The sequence below is a fragment of the Diuraphis noxia genome, unplaced genomic scaffold, assembly GCF_037042655.1.
Source record: "Diuraphis noxia isolate RWA-SAM2 unplaced genomic scaffold, SU_Dnox_SAM2 contig0003, whole genome shotgun sequence".
Taxonomy (NCBI): Eukaryota; Metazoa; Arthropoda; class Insecta; order Hemiptera; family Aphididae; genus Diuraphis; species Diuraphis noxia.
The window spans coordinates 30,430,898-30,452,478 of NW_028301713.1; the positions used below are offsets into that span (position 1 = coordinate 30,430,898).

The window sequence follows — 21,581 nt, forward strand, 5'->3', positions numbered from 1 at the left end:
TGAAGTGTGTTTTTTTTTTTTTTTTTTTTTGTATCTGTCTTCACGTTTTGGGGCAGTAAAAATGCTTCGATTTTTGACTTCAGTACCTCGTTCGATCAGAAAGTAAATCGAGTTGGTACTTTGGGGGGTCAAAAGTAAAAAATTCTTAATACTTTTCTAAATAATTGAGAAAAACAAACTAAAAAATAAAGGAAAAACGGGAAATTTTACGCACACTCATTTTCCGACAAAATCGATTTTGGTTTTTGATGTAACTTTAAAACAAATGACCATAGATACATGAAATTTTCACCTAATGTTTATATAAGTATATTCTATCCACCATGTAATTTTTAAAAAATTTTGACTTAAGTTGAACTATTCATAGGCATTTCAAATTTTCGGTCATTATTAGTTTTTTTAAAATTAATATCGATAAAAATTTATTTGTTAGGCAGAAAAGCTTGAAAATTTAATACAAGGCTCTTAACATATTGTTACAATAGCAGTTGAAAAATAAAAGAAATTCATAGTCACAATTTATTTTTATAAGCATTCAAAGTTTGAATTTTGACAAAATACGTAAAAATCACGAAAATTCACAAATTATTTTAAGCTAGAAATTCATAAAAAATTTTCTTTTTAAATCTAAGATTTAAAAATTTAATACAAGATTCCTTACAAGTTTTTCAAAATCTTTATCACAAATAAAAATTCCACCGGAAATTCAAATTAAATTTTTATGAGCATTTGAAATTTAAATTTTTACAACATTGGATTTTCACTTTTAGCGATTTCCTTATTTTGGTGTAACTCTAAAACAAATTACCGCTGATACTTGAAATTTTGACTGAATGTTTATATAAGCGTTTTATATATTTGATAAAATTTTCAAAATATTTAGATTTGTTTTGAGCTGTTTACTGACATTTTAATTTTTCAACTTTTTTAGTTTTTTTTTCTATAAATATCGATAAAAATTTATTTGTTCGATAGAAAAGCTTGAAAATTTAATACAAGGCTTCTAACACATTGTAACAATAGACGTTAAAAAATATTAAAAATTCGTTGGCACGATTTTTTTTTATAAGCATTTAAAGTTGAAATTTTGACTAAATACGTAAAAATTACGGCAATGTTCAAATTATCTTAGATAGAAATTCATAAAAGTTTTTCTTTTTAATTCTAAGATTTGAAAATTTAATACAAGGCTCCTAACATATTTTTACAATAGAAGTTGAATAATAAAAGAAATACATAGTCACAATTTTTTTTTATAAGCATTCAAAGTTATAATTTTTACAACATATTATGTAAAAATCACGAAAATTCGTAAATTATTTTATGCTAGAAATTCATAAAAAATTTTCCTTTTATATCTAACATTTGAAAATTTAATACAAGGCTCATAACATATTTTTACAATCAAAATTGAAAAATAAAAGAAATGCGTAGTCACAATATTTTTTTTACAAGCATTCAAAGTTTGAATTTTGACAACATATGTAAAAATCACGAAAATTCGCATATTATTTCAAACTAGAAATTCATAAAAAATCTTCTTTTTAAATCTAAGTTTTGAAAATTTTTAATAATCTATAATATATCCTAGACAGATAAACCGTCTTCGCTCAGAATCGTTTTTTGTATACAATGATATAATATCATTGGATTCAAATTTAATTCCATCCATTACAGTAACCCACTTGTAACCTACTGTACAGCAGAGCGAAATACACGGCTCACCCGCTTTTTTAAATTTATTATTATTAATTTTTTTTAAATGTTTCTCCTTTTTGTATTTGATCCATGTGTTAAAAGTTATATGTTTGTAAAATTTTTTACCAAGCTTCCACTGTATTGTGACGTTTAGTATGTGTATTTGTTTGTGTATATATTTATGTATATTGTTTATTCCTCCAACCCTTTTTTCGACTTTGAAAATCTTTTACTTGCAAAAATATAATAATTTAGCCATTATTTTATGCCAATTAATAAAAAATTATACATATTATATCTTCAAAAATGTTTTCCCAATGATAATAGCAACTTTGCTCTACTTTTTTGCCAGTTATAAAATATTTTTTCAAAACTGTATGTTCATTTTTTTTATTTGAAACATGTACCTATATAAATTTATACATTTGTAACTGTTCGTTCAATTGTTATAATATTTGAACTTTGTAATTGATTATAAATTTGTTAAATTAATAAAAGATAATTTTTGTATACACAAGCAATTTTAGTTTATAATCTCACCTGCTATAACCTAGACTTTTTCCATATTGTTAAGTGTGTAAATCAAATGTTAATGACTAAAAAAACATAAAAAGATATATTTTCAACAGAAATCTATTGTTTGTTATTTATACAGAGTTGAGAGTATATAAATCCGTTGACGTTCATTATAACCCTTCACGATTATCAGATTATTATATTGTATTCAAGGAAATATTTAAATCATCTGCGAAGACAACTAGACGCGAAGAAAACTGCGAAATAAATGTTTGTGTGTGTGTGTGTGTGTGTGTAAGTGTGCCGAAATAAAAAATGAGTATCGAAATTAATATTATAATACATAATGTAGGTAGTAAGCAGAATATATATATATATATGTGTGTGTGTGTGTGTGTGTGATAGGTATATAATATTATAATAATTTGTATTAAATATGGAAGCGTGTGTACGACGAGCAAGTCCATAGAAAAATACCTCTAAGGTGTTTTCGTATAATGTAATAAAGAGGGAAACTTGCAATATATATGTATGTATTTACCTCTTTTGTTGTATATCGCGTACACACCCCAGATTACTACCTTCTTATATGTATATATGTATACACATGCAAATCCATATATGCATATAAGGGTTTGATTATTTATACATTTAATTAACTTAGCCAACTTCGACTGAAGACTTTCTAAGTGTTTTATGGACGAAGGAAGGAGAATTAGGTTCAACAGTCATTAATTTATAATTCAATATTATATGACAACACAACTGTTAATATTTAGAGATATCGAAAAAGAGTATTTATTATTTAAGACACAGAAAAATTACATTTAAAATATATTGAACGGCTCACCATGTATGTCTGTCTCCAAGGGCATACGCAGGGAGAGTGTCGTTGTATTTATCTTGTCGATGGTCAAAGGGTATCGTCCGAGCACAGATAGAACGGATTTTGTATAAAAGGATATAACCATGTATGACCACAGATGTTTATTATAATATAAACATCGGTGTGGCTGTATTATACAATACTATAATATAATATATTATGTTGAGGGGCATGATGATGACCAGGGCTAGGATTTGTATGCAATAAAAAATTGTGAAATATGTATTTTATTTACCAAAATATGCAAAAGTAGTATTTTAATTTCTATCTTAGATTTTATATTGACCGACATACTTTTATTAATTGTGTTTATCTTTCTCCGTCAAACTATTCAATCTTTAATCGCATACCTATTGTACCATAGGGTTGTATTTATAAAAATAAAATTTGTGTTTGACAAAAAAATCAAGTTTAATACTTTAATCAGCTGAGCTAGAATTAAATACGAAGTATTAATATTAAATTATAAATATTAATTACGAAATATACTATAAAACATGCATTTTTCGCATTCTTATAATGGAAATATGCAATAATATTAACTTTATTCAATATATGCATTAATCTGCATTTTATCCAAAATATGCAAAAACATGCAAAATAAAAACACCACCATTTATCTCATCATGAGGTGATTCGTGGACATTACTGGCAAAATCAACAATCGGAAGTCGCAAAAAAAACATGCTGTTGCATACAAATCCTAGCCCTGATGATGACACTCTTTTTAGTATTACCTAGTTGTGAAGAGTGGCTATCATATTACCGTGTTGCAGCTATTATAATAATATTTTTTTAATGAATCAGACTAGATTCTAGATTCTAGACTCTAGATAGCGTTAATTCCCAGCCAAGTGTCACCTACAATGGGTGATTTCTTAATTTAAAATATATTCATACAACTCTTATAATATCATATACATTTATTACTGTGCTATGTTGCGTACCTACATATTGTGTATTTCAAATTGTAAAATAAAATAAAATAAAAAAATGAATAAGATTTTTTTAATTTTTTATGAAAGTCACATAATGCAGAATAATAAAATTTTTGTAAAATGTAACAAAAAAAATAAAACTTTAATTATTTTCTTCATTACAACTTGAACATAGTTGTGACTCTCGTTTTGATTTTGTACCATGTAAATGAAAACAGTGTATGTTTTTAAACGATTTTAAAATTCAATTTATCAATAAATATAAAAAGCAATATTTACTCAAAGTCAAAAAATAATTAAGTCACTTACACTTTAACATCGCAGTTCGCTTTGAAAATCTTCTGGTAGGTATACCTACACTATAGTGTCTATGTTGATGAGGCTCACACAGTGATTCCAGCTACCATTTCTATCCGAATAATCGCCATCTTTCCCAAACATACACCATATTTATTCATGGACGTCAAGTCAACTTGATTCAATATTAAGGGTGACAATTTGAACATACTCGTCTCCAAAAACATAAATGTTAACTTTTGAGATATTCAATAGTATTCAGTTTTTATAGCAAAAATGACGGAAATCCATTAGACACATTGTTAGATTTTGGTAATTTACTCATGACTCATGAGTCATGACATTTAATGACGACTACAGTGCAATATACAAAACGCATATTACCTTGATAAAATAATGAAATCTCAATGTACTATTACTAAACTGAAGCGTTCTAATTCCCATATTTTAATTTATTCTACCAATAAATTAATGTTTCATGTATGTAAACTTACTATTTCACTGGGGGCTAAATTTATGTTGATGAAACAGGCATTCAATATTTAAACAACCTTACGTAAAACAAAAAAAACTTTTTCATATGATTTTTCCATTTTTGGTGTTTTTGATCTGGGGGTGCTGAAGCACCCCCAAGCACCCCCCTAGTTGCGCCTATGAGACTACCTATATGGAATAATGGTGAGCAATGTAAATATATTGGCTGTACTTACAAATCACAATGAAGTTTATCTTATACAAGTTAAAAAACTTGACAATTGTCTCAAATAGAAGTTGGCTTTAGGGGATTTAGACGATTTAGTATCTCTAAATTCCAAATAAGCCCCCCTCCCCAATATTCAAAAATTAGTTGGTACATTATTCAATCTAAAAAACAAGGTTATTTGCAACTATGTGGATTTTAGTATACATTAAGTTAATTATATTGATTGGTGGTTTTATGTTTTGGAAAGGCCGTGCATAGAATTTGTTAAAATTTATATTATGTACATTGTAGCTATTATTCATAATAGGTTATAATTGACAATTGTATAACTATATATTTATAGTTATGATATTTTATTATAAAAATGTTTTTATTAATATTATATATTATATATTTCTTTATTAATATATTGATGAATAAATTCAAATTTCTACGGAAAACAGCAAACTATAATAAAATTCAATTTGATGGCGTAAATTTGAAAATAAATAACACATTTCTAAGCAGTTTCAATTTTTGGAATTTTCAAAATAATCATTTAGTAAAATAATATTTGTTTTCAAAAAATTATTAAAATTTAATAAATATTAACCACCAGTTGCGCCTTACGTTTTCGATATTATTTTTAGTTAATACAACATATTACATATCGATTGTTGGTCAGATATAGGTAATAATATTAGTTATATATTAGTACTACTACGCTACTACTTGGAAGTGAAATATGATTTATTAAATTGAAATCAATAATGTAAATGTATAAGCACTATAAACATTTACAGTCAAATATGTGGACATTGTGAACATTGGCGTAATCAGGATTTTTCTATGAGGTGACGGGGGTTTACGGTTTAGGTCTATACAATAGGTAGGTATACATAAAACAAATTATTTCAAATTGTATTGTACTTAAATTAAAGCATTTAATATCAAACAATATTTTAATTACATTACAATTTACATCAAACACTAAATACCCATTGTAAATAATAACTATAATAATGTAGTAAAATGTATTCCAAAATTTAATGTATACATATATATATTTTCCTTTCTTTTTCTTGTATAAATTTTAACTAAAGTAGGCTAAAAACCTGTGTTGTTGAAGCCTTAATAAACTTTGAAAAAAAAAAAAAATTTACATCAACCGTAGTCTTCTTGTTTAAGTCGCTAATTTATTTAGGACATCATCAGGGTCTGTTATTATATCACTATGTATATTCATCATTGCCAAACCATTCAACCTATTTTTACATGTGGCGATTCGTAAATATGTTTTCAATCTTTTTAATGCAGAAAAAGATCGTTCACTGCTAGCAGTCGTAACTGGGAGAGTTGCTAAAATCTGTAAAAGTTTGAAAGTAGAAGGAAAAATTGATACGTTACCATTTTTGAAGAGCATCGATTACATTTTTTGGTAAATCTTTAGTTACTGTAAATTTTTGTTTCCAAATTTTAATTTCGCTCACAGCTGCTTGTTCACACTTGCAGTCTAAATCGCCTTGATGCATTTCAACTAGCTGCTTAATTTTTTCTTCATTATGTATACTATTGGATGATGGTAAAATAGAGTTAAAATTTTCAATTATAGATCCGTGAGTTAAAAATCGATCATTTAATTGATTTAAAATATAATCTATAAATGGAATGAATAAAGATATTCTGTAATAATCCTCAGTTTTATCAAATATTATGATAATACATTGTAATAACTCTTAATCGTGGTCATAATTCATAACCATAAATAATATTTTTAATCGTGGTCATAACCACAATGTTGTTGAAAACCCGTGCAGATAGTATTAAAAATATAATATAATTATTCGAATAATAATTACCGATGTAGAGTAGGTAGCGAGACTCGGAACCTTAGATATGTATGAATTATACATTATAAATTATAAATAATAATAATAAATAAATATATTTATATTATGCGGCGCATACCCACTTTTCAAATTTTTAAAAGAGAACATACTAAATAAAAAAACTTGAGACAGGAAGTATGCGCTGAAAAATATGCGTATACCCACTTCACAAAAATTGTTTTAAACTAGCTGACAGAAGTATTATTAATTATTATATTATGTATTAGGTAAATAAATATACTTTATAATAATATTAATTACATTGTTAAAGTTATTATAATTTAAAATCAACTTAATAAAATAATAACTAATTATATGTTATTAATTTATATAAATGAAAGGAGGTTGGGGTGGAGGGGTTGATGCAGGCCGTAGCCAGACCAAATTTTCTGGTGGGGCAAAGCAAACTTTAGGGGGGGGGGTGTTATATATAAAACAATGTCTGTCTAATATATTAAGGGGGCAACGCCCTTTCCCACCGTGGCTACGGGTCTGGGTTGATGACAAAAGCTGCCACATATGTAGCATACTCACAAATAACTTAAGGACTACATGCCTGAGTATAGCTTTAACACACGGGGAGCACAGCACGATGATTCGGATAATTTCACGTCCGTTGACCAGCTGGAAAACCGATTTAATTACGGCGACCGTGACATAAACCATTCACTTGACCATCAGGTTCTGTGCGGCAGCAAAAAAAACAAAGCACAGCGGCGAGGGACGCCAAAGCTGCGACGTGCTCAACCGCTCAGAAAAGGCGTCAAAAGACGAGTGAGTGCCCGACGTCGATAGCGCCGCGCGATCGCGACCGGCCAGGAATAATCGCTGGATCAACGACCGGCGATAATCAGCGGGTCGGCAATCTATAATTGACGGTCGGCCGGTAGATTACGGGCAACCGGTAACGGCAGAGGGAGGAATGAACTTTTGACGCACCATCCGTCCGGCGTATCATTTGATCTAGATTAGATCGAGTGGTTTTAAAAATACCGAGTTCGAACACTGTTATTATAGCTTATAATAATTTGTAATATTTATTTAAATTTTTTTGAAAGAGCTTGTGCAATAATAGTAAAGTTTTACACATTTTACTACAATAATTGGTGCAAGATTTGACAAATCCTGACAAATATAATTTTTCTCAGTTTTTCACCACCTATAAAAATTAACATTATATAATAATAAATTGTTTTTCATAAGTTATTGTGTTATATTTTAAATGTTTATTCATTATTGAATAAATAACTGTTGTTCTGCATAATATTTCTGTTGTGCAACTAGAAAATGAATAATCAACTAGATTATATAATATAGAGTATTGTTGAAAACCTTTGAAGTGTTTACATTTATATGTTAAAATGAAAATACTGTGTTACTGTGTTATCATTGGGGTAGATATTATTTATACACCCTAAAATCCAATTAAATATGCCTTAAGTAATGTCATATAAAATGAAAAAAAAGTTGAAAATTGTTAAACTTAAACAGTTCACACAAAATCATTTATGTTACGTATTAAATCTTATTGTAACATGACCTCTCAACCAGTTGAAAAGATTTTAATTCATTTTAATTTTTAATGCTATATTATAATTTGGTTTTTCAAAATATCTGTTATAAAGAACTGAAACTAAAATCTGAATCTGAATTCGAAATAATGTTGTCTGTAAAATATGTTATTATAAATTATAATAAAATATTGTGATATAATTATTATAAAATTATAATTATATAATATCTCGTGAGAATAAAGTCTCGATAGTGTTCACTCGATAACTTTAAGCAGCGGGCACATGATAGAAAAATGCAATGGTTACTTTCGTGTAAGTACTAAGTACTATCATGCAGATATAGATCACTGAAATGAGCTATAGCGTATATCACGCGTAGTCCATGTTTGAAGCAGACCTGTGTTCGGGCCCGAAGTACTTTATTGCATATGCGTGAGAACACTGAGAACTGAAATAGATCGCGCGAGATGGGGAAGGAACTAATAATATGTATATAATGTATATAACGACAGTTATACAGTGAAACCTCCTTTAACGGACACTTCCAAATAATGGACGGAATTTTGAGAACGGTGAAATGTGTACTCACTGTATTTCCCCTCTTAATAGCGGATGACATTTAAGCGACCGAGAGTGTCCGGTATTTAGAGGTTTCACTGTATCTTATAATATATATATAATATAATATATTTATATATTGTTATATCTTATGTTTTTTGTGTATTCATCAGTAATCTCTTGTCATAAAACAGTTTTGCGCATGCGCAGTAAATTACTTCAGGCCCGAACTGCTACGCTTCAAGATTTTAAATCATAGCTCTATCCAGTGTATAATATGATCTAAGCCAATTTGAATAAACAAATAAATATAAATACAAATTTAAAAAATGTATATACCTACCTATTTATTAACGTGTGTATAATACAATCTGAATAAATAAATAAGTATAATCACAAATTTATAAATTATAAATACCTATTTATTAACGTGTGTAAAAGTCATTGAAACTGTTTGGACCGCGTAAAGTTTGGTAAGTTTCAAAACGGACCCCCATAGAAATTAGTTGGTGACCCCTGATCTAAGGTGAATAAGTAGATAGAGTGATAGTAACTATTATCCACAATTATTGTTCACACCATGACACTCTCCTGGTAGTTGATTTCACGACATATAATTTTTATTTTTATTTTGTAATTTTAAAATATACAATTGTTATTATGTTTTGCACTTGGAACTGCAGATAATGGCTTTGGTTTTAAAAAAACACTTCATGCGGCATAGAACAGCCGTCTAACACAGCTAATATGTTCTGGCTGGTCATCACAGCCATCTCTTCCTCCGTCTCAAAGGTGGAGGTGCCGATGTGTGGAAGGAGCACTGCAAATAACGTGAAAATATTATTGAAGTAGAACACTGAAACCTCTATGTTAATAAGCACGTGTATTGATCAATCAACTTCAGCGGCAATGAGAAAAAAATTTTAATAGATACTAAAAGCTTATCCTAAAAGAAGATATTATTTTTAAATAAAAACCGATAAAGATTTATTATAATTCAATACTTGTGGAGAACTATAAAAATTACCGAAATAATCTACAACTTATTTAAAAAAAAAAAATTCCATAATTGTTAGTGCACATACAAACATTATCAAGGCCCACTAGTGGATGATTCAATGGCAGTGGTTCGGGAGTCATCACGTCCAGTCCAGCACCTCGAATTCTCTTCTCCCTGAGCGCTTCGACCAGAGCGTCTTGATCAACCAACTCTGCGAAATTCAAAAACAAATAAAATATAAATCATTGCTATAAATAAATTTTAAGGTTTCGAGTGTGCCTCGTCATCAAATAGGTTACTGTAATGACTGTAATTACCAATTCTATTAGAAAGTGATATTATGATATATTATATCAAAAATAATCAAAGAGAAAAATTAATCTACATTTAATAAAGGGTACATAAAAAATTTAAATTTCAACATTCCTTTTTAAATTTTAATTAATTACACCCGCACCAACCACATATTTCGTGGAGGGGAGAGCTGAACCACCAAACCCCCTTCTAAATACGTCACTGATAACTTAAACTAACCTCCACGACCTATGTTCACCAATATGGCATTGGACTTCATGGTGGCGATCCGTTCTCTGTTGACAATGAATTTCGTATCCTCATTTAAGGCCGAGGCGACAACGACGAAATCACTACGCTCCATCAATTCGTCCACCGAGACCAATTGTCCACCGAGGGCTTTGACTGCCGAAAATACACTTCATAATATTAATCATGGCTTTGAATTTAACGAATTTACTATGTTTACATATATTTTTTAAGCCCCCGATTACAAATTATGAATTTTACGTACACAGATCATTGTCGAATATCCATATACATTGTAGATCCGTAAATACTTACCAGCCGGTTTTTCATTTCTACTGGTGTACAAAAGTTGAGACAATTTGAAATTAATCAATTTCTCGGCGATCGATGTGCCGATGTTGCCGCAACCTAAGATGCCCACGACCGACCCTTTTATGCTTCTACCACACATCCATCCGGGAACCCATTCTTGCCATCCGCCACTATAATATAATATAGGTACATGTAAAAAAATATACAACAGATTTTAACAGATCTTTTATCTATTAGCAGTCCCAAATGTCTCTTATCGCGCGTGTTATTAGTTTGATTTACTATCTGGCATAAAGCAAGGGTAGGTATTTAAAAAATTTGTGCTAATGTTTGACCTCAGAAAGTCGAAACATGTAGTGACTGCGGCCAACCACTATGCCACATCAGGCACATTATAATTACTATTCTTTTTTTTTTTTTTAAGTATTATCTATTATAAATATTGCTTGAACATATAAACATACAATAGTGTTTAATGTTCTCTTATTATTATTATTTTTAAACGAAAATTATGTTAAATTGTACAACTATTATTTATATTACCAGTGGTCGGCAACCGGCGGCCCGCGAGTCTATTGAATACGGCCCTCTTTAAATTCTACAACAACAAAATTTAATTGAATATCATATCAAAAAAAAATAAAAATCAACAGGTAAAAATCAACATATTCCTGATATGTGGCTTCATATTAAATCATCTTTTGAAATAAAATTGAAAATATTACGGTCTCACATTGAAAAAAGTGAATTAACACATTTTCCAACAAGAATTTAATAATCGATTTCAAGATTTCAAACGACATTCACAGTATTTTCAACTGCTCGCCAATCCGTTTAATGTTGATGTTGAAGATATACCCGTTGAGCTTCAACTGGAAATAATAGATTTGCAGCCACAAGATATCTTAAAAGACTCATTCAAAGCATCGCTTTACTTTTATTTGCTCAACTTCCTGCATCATTTTCAAAAATTAAAAATATAGCTGCAAAATACTTCAGTATGTTTGGTTACACTTACGTGTGTGAACAGGCCTTTTCTCATATGAAAAAAATTAAAAACCCAAACCGTTCACGCTTAACCATCTCCACCATGTATTTAGAGCCAGCATAAGAAATTTTGATGTGGAAATCGAAAAAATAATAAATAAACAATATCCAACAACAAAAATTACATTAAGCCTATTAAGCAGTTGTAGTTTCCATACTTTTATATTAAAATTATAATATTAAAAACTGTGATTTTATTTTAATATTATTTTAAAGCTTATTTAAGCAGTTATTTTTTTTCTTAATAAATAATTTGGAAAATAAATTTTTTATTTTTGTCTAGCCCTCGAACTTTTTTTTAATTTATGAATGTGGCCCGGGAGTTTAAAAAGGTTGCCGACCACTGATTTATACTAGCTCTATGAAAGGCTAAATAAACATTATTCTTCAAAAAAAAATGTTTGATAAAAATGTGCATGAAAAGCAGGTGTACTCAATTTTACTATTCGGACTCGTTGGTATAGATACAACTAGAACATTACGATAAGTATATATGAGTACACCGTACACCATTAAACCAACTAGTTGTAATCAGGCCCCTACATCATATATTTGGTTTCTCGAAAGTCCGGGCAGCCGTACCGTGGGTCCTTCTGACCCAACCCCTCTTTGCGGGACCCCTGGTCGTAACGCAGGTCTTCATAGTAATTTTAAAAACACGATTAGATCACTTACGTTTTAACTTCACGGTTCGCTTCGAAAAACCTTCTGGTGGTGGCTATGATGAGACCCACAGCGATTTCAGCTACCGTTTCTGTCAGAATGCCTGGCGTATTTCCTAAACGTACACCATATTTTTTCATGGACGTCAAGTCAACGTGATCGAATCCCACTGACATGGTACTAACCACTTTAAGACTAGGTCCTATATTATATAGGTAACAAAATATGTTTAATATTAATTATTGATAATGTTTATGTTATATTACATAAACAAATAACTCTTCAAGACACCGGTGAAATAAACAATATTACAGAAAACGACAATACTCAGCAACCTCAGGCCAGACCTAAAATTCCACCTATATATGTTTATAGTTTATAATATTCCCGATTACGAAAACTTTCGTTGTTCTTTAGAAAATATAACAGTTGGACATTTCTCCATTGTAAATACAAAATCTGCTCTAAAAATTAATTTAAACTCGATTGTTGAATATAGAATCGCAACTAAACTTTTCGAAGATATCGAAATTGAATGCCACATATACCAACTTCCTGAAAATAAATAGCTTTCGGTAGTAATTAGAAATCTACCTGTAAATATATCTGAAGCTTGTAGAACTTAAATTTTAAGTCGATTCAGTCTCATGCCTTCAAAACCAGTTCAAATCGCAAATCCCAATCGTAACAGTTTTATTATCAAAATTATCTATTGAAATATATTCTTTAAATAGACTTCTACGTTGTATAATAATAGTAGAATCACGTAAAGCCTCCAAGAACATCTCACAATGTACTAATTGTCAAAGATTTTCCCACACCAAAAAGTTTTGCCATCTACCATCAAGGTGTGTCAAATGTGCGGGTGATCATCACTACAATCAATGAAAGAAACCAACAGAAGCTCCCCCTAAAAAAAAAATGTGTTAACTGTGATAGTGATCACCCAGCTAATTATAGAAGGTGTACTTTTTACAAAGAAATATCAAGAACTAAAAAGAACTAGTACAAATCTGTCCCATCCCAAAAATCACACTATCGCAATACCTAACGAAAATACTCAAAATATAATTCAAACAAAGATAACACTAATATGCATTACACATACAACTCCGAGTGTAATAGTAATAGTAATAACAATAATTATAAAGGCAAATCAGCCAATTCCACAGATAACGATAACGACTTAATGAAAACTCTTTTACCACTAATTAACACATTTGTTACCCAATTAATGCAGAAAATAATACAAAACCTGACAGTCATCATTAAGTGCCGGATCACACTATGCGTTTTGTCGGTTGCCGATAAAACGCAACCGATCGGTAAACGACTGCGACATCCATAATTAACATTAAACCGTATTATCAGGACCAGACTGACCGATTCGGCGAACTGATTTAAAATCGTCAGGAACCGGCCGCAACATGTTGCGGTTGACTTTGCCGATGCGTTTCGGAAAATACCCCAAAACACTTTAGTTAATATTGAGCCGACCACACATGCGGATCATCGGTTGCGGTTTTTTAATATAAATTATAATTTTTTTAAAGTTTAATTAAAATCGGCAACCGATAAAACGCGTAGTGTGGTCGGTCTTCTCGCTTGCGGTTAATCGGGATACATTTTATCGGCAACCGACAAAACGCATAGTGTGATCCGGCACTAACAGCTTAAACTTAAACACTAATGGAGTTCCATAATACCTTATTATTAAACGGGAATGCTAACGGTCTTAAAAATAAAAGAAATACATTACTAGCTTTTCTTAATCATCACAACATTCATATCGCATGCATTACTGAAACGCATTTGTCGCATACAGATAAAATTAAATTTCCAGGCTACAAAATTTATCGCGCTGATCGTATTACACAATCTCGTGCCATGGGCGGAGTGGCTATTCTAGTACGGAACAAAATCAAACAACAACAATTGCCTACACTCGTCCTAACGTACCTCCTAGAAGCCGTAGCAGTTTCCATTAGCATAAATAATAAGCATATAACGTTCGTCAGTATGCGTATCAACCTCCTAGTCGCCAAATGCTTATCGCAGATTATAAAAAAGTCATGAGTCAGTTATAATTGCTGGTGATTTAAATTCTAAACACATTAACTGGGGATGCCGTGTTACAAATCCAAATAGCTCTAAATTACAAGCATTCATAGCAAACACACTTTTTTCAATATCAGCTCAAAATACACCTAATTACTTCCCAACAGAAATAAACCGTTTGCCCGATATATTAGACATTTTAATAATTAAATCTGTCCCATTTGTAATTTGTATGCGTGCATAAACCTCTCATTGTACATTTGTACTCGACTCAGATCACATATCTGTTTACGATTAACTCACCCTCACTTTTCCGCCGTACAAAAACTCATTAATTAAAGGTAAACCAAACTGGAATAGATTCTCTAAGACTCTAACCATGTACAATCTCATATGAAAATACCAACAAGTATACCTACCACTTAAATAGCAGAACAAACAGCCGATCATCTGACGGACGTCATAACAGAAGCCACTTAATCCTGTTCTAATCCCGAATATCAAATTATACACAGTCCTGGCAACTTACAACACTGCACATCTTCACTTTTTCGTCGTAAACATTTAGCCAGATGCACCTGGCAATACCATAGGAACCCCACAGATAAAAAAAATACTAAAACTACTCACCAAAGAAGTACAAGCAGCTTTACAAAATTACCGTGTATCCTCATACAATAGTTACTTGACAAACATGCGACCGGGTGAATCAAATTTGTGGAAAGCAACAAAAAGGCTATTAAACCATTCCCCCTCTCCGCACTGATCCAAAACTTGTCATATCCGATCAAGGAAAATGTGATGTTTTTTCAAACATGCTGTACAATACCTTTTCTCCCAACAGTCCCAACCATATATTATGTATTCCAAGCATTGACCTAAGAGTAAAACACATCTTAAAACTTCCAAATTATGAAGTCCAAGACTCCATAAATTACGTAACGCCAAATGAAATCAAACAAATTATTAAAAATGTTCCGAACGAAAAATCACTGGGTCACGACTAAATTACAAACCTTAATCTAAAAAAATTACCACTGAAAGGATTAGTGTTTATGACCACACTATTTAACTCTTTATTGCGTCTTGATTACTTTCCATCCAAATGGAAAGTCACAATCATAATATTAATAAACAAACCAAGGAAGGACAAATCCAATCCTAACAGCTATAGGCCAATCAGCCTCTTATCTTCAATTTCAAAATTGTTTGAAAAAGTCATTCACACTAGATTCTTTTATATTTAAATGTCATAGATTTTATACCTAAATTCCAATTCGGGTTTAGATCATATCATTCTACTACGGTTCAATAATTACTTAGAATAACTGAACACATTAATACTGCATTTGAAAAACATTGTCATACTAGAGCTGTATTTATAGATATTTCAAAAGCATTCGATAAAGTCTGGCACGAGGGCCTACTGTTAAACTTAAATCCATGAACACTCCATCTTACTTATTCAATATTATAAATTCATTTCTACTTAACAGGCAGTTCGCTGTTAAAATAAATGATAACACCTCTGACCTTATGCCTATATCTGCTGGAGCACCTCAGGGCTCTAAGCTTGGTCCCATTCTATTTAACATCAACGTATATGATATGATATCATTGATATCCCCCAGTCACCTCATACGAATATTGCCCTTTTTGCAGACAATACTACAATATTCACCGAATCACGAAACATTGAAGCAATTACCACAAATCTGCAATTACATCTTAATACAATATCTTATTGGTGTAATAAATATCGTATCCAAAAATATGCGTCAAAAAGCACAGATGTAATTTTCAGTCTTCGTCCTTACCACCCCTCTACACAATTAACATTTAACAATGTAAATATACCTTGGAACTCGTCAGTAAAGTACCTCGGCTTGACATTGGATAAACGGCTAACATGGCAGCCCCATATCTCATCCAAACTTCAACAGACATATCAGCGCCTTTCTATGTTATACCCTATTTTCAATAAAAAATCTCCAATACAGAAAAAATTCTCTCTTCTAATATTTAAACAAATTCTACGCCCACTACTCACTTATGCGTGTCCGGTCTGGGGGAAATGCGCAACCACTCACATCAGTAAAATTTAAATTTTTCAAAATAAAGTGCTACAAACGCACCTTGGTTTATAAGGAACATGTTATCTTATCTTTTTTTTTCTTTATTTAGAATATACAATCTGTACCTATGAGGCACAATGAGTACATGAGATGAGAGATACATACATATTATTATACAGTTAACATTAATATAAAATACTAACCTAAGCATATATTTACATGAATACACGGGTTGTGAGAAGCCATCCGTCAATGACACTCAACATGGGTATTTATTATATATTTTTTGCTATTATTTATTTATTTTTTTAATTTGGATGGGGGGAGGGTGAGAAGGTCACGACACCGATTGCGTTTTAGACGCCTAGGAGGATTGCCAGGAATGGTCGGGACTTCGAGATCGCGGATTAGTGGATTACTGTTGGTGGACAGACGGTTATGAAAACGCTTATAATGTACTTTAGCTTCTTCCTAGACAGTTTTATCTTATCTTAATAAAAAAAATTTGATTTTTTTCCAAAAACGTTTTTAATATTTTTTTCGTATTTACCCATGATATATTTGATTTAATATAGAAACTTTATAACATCATAATATCATCAACCAACACTAACCTGCTGCTTTTAGGATCTGTTCGTTTATTGGGATCCCAGAATAACAGAAAATTGAAAACATGCCGGGAACGGAATCAACAATATCTTGCGTGGTTATTAATCCATCTTTTTTGCTGCGTTTTAGCAACTTCACGTCACACCTGTAATTAGTTTCTATTACAATGCTTGTTTAAGATCTTAAAATTTTTTTGATTTATCTGTGTTTTACGCAATCGCGAGTATTTGTGTATTAAACAAATTAAAACATATACAACGCCAGGATCGGCCATAAAAATTGTATCCTCAATATTAAGGATGACAATTTGAACATACTTGTTTCCAAAACATAAATATTAACTTTTGAAATATTCGATATTATTCATTTTTTATAGTACAAATGATGGAACCATTAGACGCATTGTTAGATTTTGGTAATTGACCCATGACGTTTCATGACGACTACAGTGCAATGTACAAAACGAATATTTCATTGATGAAATAGAGATCAAACAATATAATTCTATAATTTTCAAATCACGACAAAATACACTAGCTATTTCAAATTATATTCGGTATGAACGATAAAATAAACAATGCTCACTTTCCATACATTTATCACAATGTACTATTACCAAATTTAAGCGTTCTAATTCCCATATTTAAATTTATTCCACCAATAAATTAACGTTTCATGTACTTGTATGTAAACTAACTATTTCTACATATAAAAATCCAATAAACTTATAATATATAATTGTTTCACTTAAAAGATCAAACATAAAAACATTGTACATGTTGACTATTTATAAATATTATGAAAAATAATCACCATAATAAAGTCACCTTCATCACAAAAATTAAAATTAAAAATTAATCTATATACCTTGTACGTAATAAATCAATGGCTTTTTTTGGAAAATCATCACGTACTAACAACACCATTGGTTTAGATGACATCGTTGTGCACTAAACACGTGATTTTATACTCCAAACAATTTGCCTCTGTAAAAACCATAATAATATTTACGTAAATACATGGGACAAAAAATAAGAAATAATGATTAGGAATGGAAAACTCAGGGTAAAATTATATTGTAATACAATAAATATAGAAACAACACTATTTCTACCTAGACTACCTATATGGAATAATTTATTATTTTTTATATGTAAAACAAAACCGCTATATACATGACAAGTATATAAAATTTTAGATTTTGAGCATAGTGAGTAATTTTAATTTACACTCACATTTGTGTTTTGAAGAAAATCTACATGCTATTCGTATGAGGGGTTCCTAGTACAAATTTAATATAAATATTTAGTGCGGATTGGTTTGAAATACTTTATTAGGTCATTTAAAACTCTGTTAGCGCTAATTTTGTAATTATTTCATCTTTTTTTTATTAGTTGACTTTGTAAAACAATGTAATAATTAATTTTATGTATATGTATGTTCAATGACAACAAATAATTATCACCACTGGTTATCTTGTACTGTTCTTATACAAATCGATGCATCATGCGACTTTTTTAAGTTGGGCTACTGCCTACTCTAGCGTTTAAAACGATTTTACGGATTTTACAAAAAATAAGGTTTAAGAGTGTTTATTTCTACATCCAAAATAATATCCTAAAAATAACTTTAAAAACCTAGATTTTGAAGCTACAAAAAAAATTTCAAAAATCTTTATTATGGCATCACAGTGAGTATCCGTATACTAATTACCTTACAAAATTCAGAAACACCTGTATATTATCTGTTTTTATATGTAGGTACAGCATAGGGAAATTATTGGTTTTTATTATTATAAATTATAATCTAAATGGTGAAACTTATGAATTATTACTAGGTATGGAACATTTGTTAAGACTCTGTCGAATAAATGTATTTCCAATTTATATACGACAAAAAAATATAATTGTTTTTAAGCTGCCTGCTCTTGACTATTTAATAAGGAGCAATAGTCAGTGCACACGACTCGTTAGTTGTCCTCGAATATTCCCGATATTATTTTATATTTAGCTTAAGGATTTATCAATTATTTGTTATCTCTAACAATAACATTTTGACTCTCGATTTCAATTATTCTATGAAAAAAATTGTCAAAATTAAACACTAAACATTTTTTCCTAAAACCGGGACATAATATAGGCACCCCGAAAACATTTTTCGGGACACCGGGACATAAAGTCGAAAACCGGTGACAGTCCCCGTTTTCCGGAACGTATGGCAACCCTAGGTATATTATATGCAATAACCTTGTATACTTAATTGAAATAATTTCAGCCATGTTCAACTTAAGTTCAATTTGTATGCATAATCTCTATGACTTAAAGAAAATAATGATAATAAGGCAATACATGCGTCATGCACTTTGTCAATATTTTGTAAAAAAATAATTAGGTTTTCGAATGTTAGTTTTTAAATTATGGCGTAGGTAAGTAACTCATGATTGTGTAAGACGTGATGATATCGATAATATTCAGTTAAATTGATAAGATTTAACTGTTAACAAACTGATAACAATTTTTTAATATTTCATAAAATCAAACCCTATTGGAATTTTCTTCTTCAAATCGCAACTATTATTTGAAATATTATAACTTATAACTCATAAGTTACAACAATGTAGGTATCAACTGTAATCTAAATTTGAAAATTAATCCGAAACATACCAATTTCTTTGTAGGTAGACACATCGTACTTGTGTACTAGTACTAATAACTATAACATTTTTAAACCTGAACTCCACTCAAGCGTTTTGTAATGTTATCTTTTTTAAAAATTACGATACTTTCAAATCCAAGGCTCGGACTACTACGAGCAACTAGTTTTTAAGGCACAAAACTTAATTCTTGTTTGGTACGGATTCAAGTAATCACAATTACCTAAAACTTTTGTAGGGTTTAGTTACATATTTTATATTAACGGTATTAACTTAAGGGCTAAGATAACTGATAAACACTAAGTTTTCCGTACTAATATTCCAGTCACTGAACTGAATTTCAGTTCGAAAAAGTTAAGTGTTAAACAATGAGTAACTTAATAGCTATTATGTTTACCTTATCTATAGAAAAATGGTATACTCGTATATGGCCGTTAGCCGTGACGTGTCGGTTGCTACTCGTGTTGTTGGGTTACCGCACTGTCAATAAAAATGATTGAATAATAATTATGGCTTGTTAAGAAACACAAAAAACTTCGGCCTACTCTCAATGGTTTTAATTTTTAAACGCGTAAAAAACAACACACCCGATCAGTTTATACGCGTCTATGCATCAGATACAGTGATAATGTGATACGGGTACCTAACACACACGAAATGATTATGATTTAAATTTAAATCACTATTATATAACGGTGTTCACGTGCTATTGGCGACCACTGACGTTTAACAAAAAATTAAAAAATGTACACTGTATATATAGATATACTATGAAGTATGCACGCACTATCCACTACCAGATTTAGATATTGTACCTATTACAGTATTACACTATCACGTGAACACTGAACAGTTCGATAGTTCGATTATAATCATTAACGGACTTACCTATACTACAGTAGTACCTACGAGTTATTATTTGATGCTCTTAAAGTAATAAAGTCAAGACTTTAGAAGACTAGAACTCTAGCACATGCCAAGTTCTAATGAACCCGTGGCTATATTTATGAGACATTAGCACTGGGCCTACTCGAAAGAGGGGCCCACCGACTTCACCTATATAAAATTAATTATATTTATATACCATTTGGCCATTTTATCATATTTAGGGCAAACACAATTTTACTTGGATATTTTGGTGGATTACAAGGTATAAAGGAGATTTTGCGAAAACGATGGCTTTAATCAACATTGCTGATAACAAAATCTAATTGTCATTATTATCGTCATAATATTAAATAATAATAATAATATATTAGTATATTAAAAATAATCGTATTTGTTGTAGATTTATTAGTAATTTGTTAATTATTTTTAAAAGTTTCAAATCTCAAAAAAAAATATTTAAGTGGTTCAATTAAGAGAAAATTAAAGGATAAACGAGATTAAGAATCAAAAAAATTAGACGGTAGTTTGGATAAATTTACGTTTAGATAATTAGCACACAATCGACGGGTAATAAATGTTTATTAACAATATGAAGTATTAAAGTCATACTCTTATATTATTTACTATTACAGACGTTACTGAAAAATATACCAATGACAATGAAATGACTGAAATCGAAAAATCTGTTGAAATTTGAGGTATTACTAGTCAATGGTAGGCAATAGGCATTAACTTATTAAAAAGTTAAATTTAAG

At 30.2% G+C, this 21,581-nt stretch overlaps 1 protein-coding gene across 4 annotated transcripts; it reads right to left on the reverse strand.

The window, feature by feature from the left end:
• Positions 1–9,576: 9,576 nt before the first annotated feature.
• LOC107164480 (glyoxylate reductase/hydroxypyruvate reductase-like) lies at positions 9,577–20,739 on the reverse strand. Of its 4 annotated transcripts, none has more exons than XM_089224566.1 (8): positions 20,336–20,739; positions 18,153–18,271; positions 17,291–17,430; positions 12,556–12,745; positions 10,837–11,003; positions 10,513–10,677; positions 10,068–10,189; positions 9,577–9,798 (listed from the first exon to the last, which is right to left on the reverse strand). In XM_089224566.1, the coding sequence occupies exons 2-8, from the start codon at positions 18,224–18,226 to the stop codon at positions 9,742–9,744; spliced, it is 915 nt and encodes a 304-aa protein (XP_089080692.1). In that variant the 5' UTR covers positions 18,227–18,271; positions 20,336–20,739; the 3' UTR covers positions 9,577–9,741. The 4 variants fall into 4 exon arrangements, with proteins under 4 accessions (XP_089080692.1, XP_015367806.1, XP_089080694.1 ...); XM_015512320.2 differs by having other exon boundaries at positions 10,064–10,189; positions 20,336–20,736; XM_089224568.1 differs by lacking the exon at positions 17,291–17,430 and having other exon boundaries at positions 10,064–10,189; positions 20,336–20,738.
• Positions 20,740–21,581: the final 842 nt, after the last annotated feature.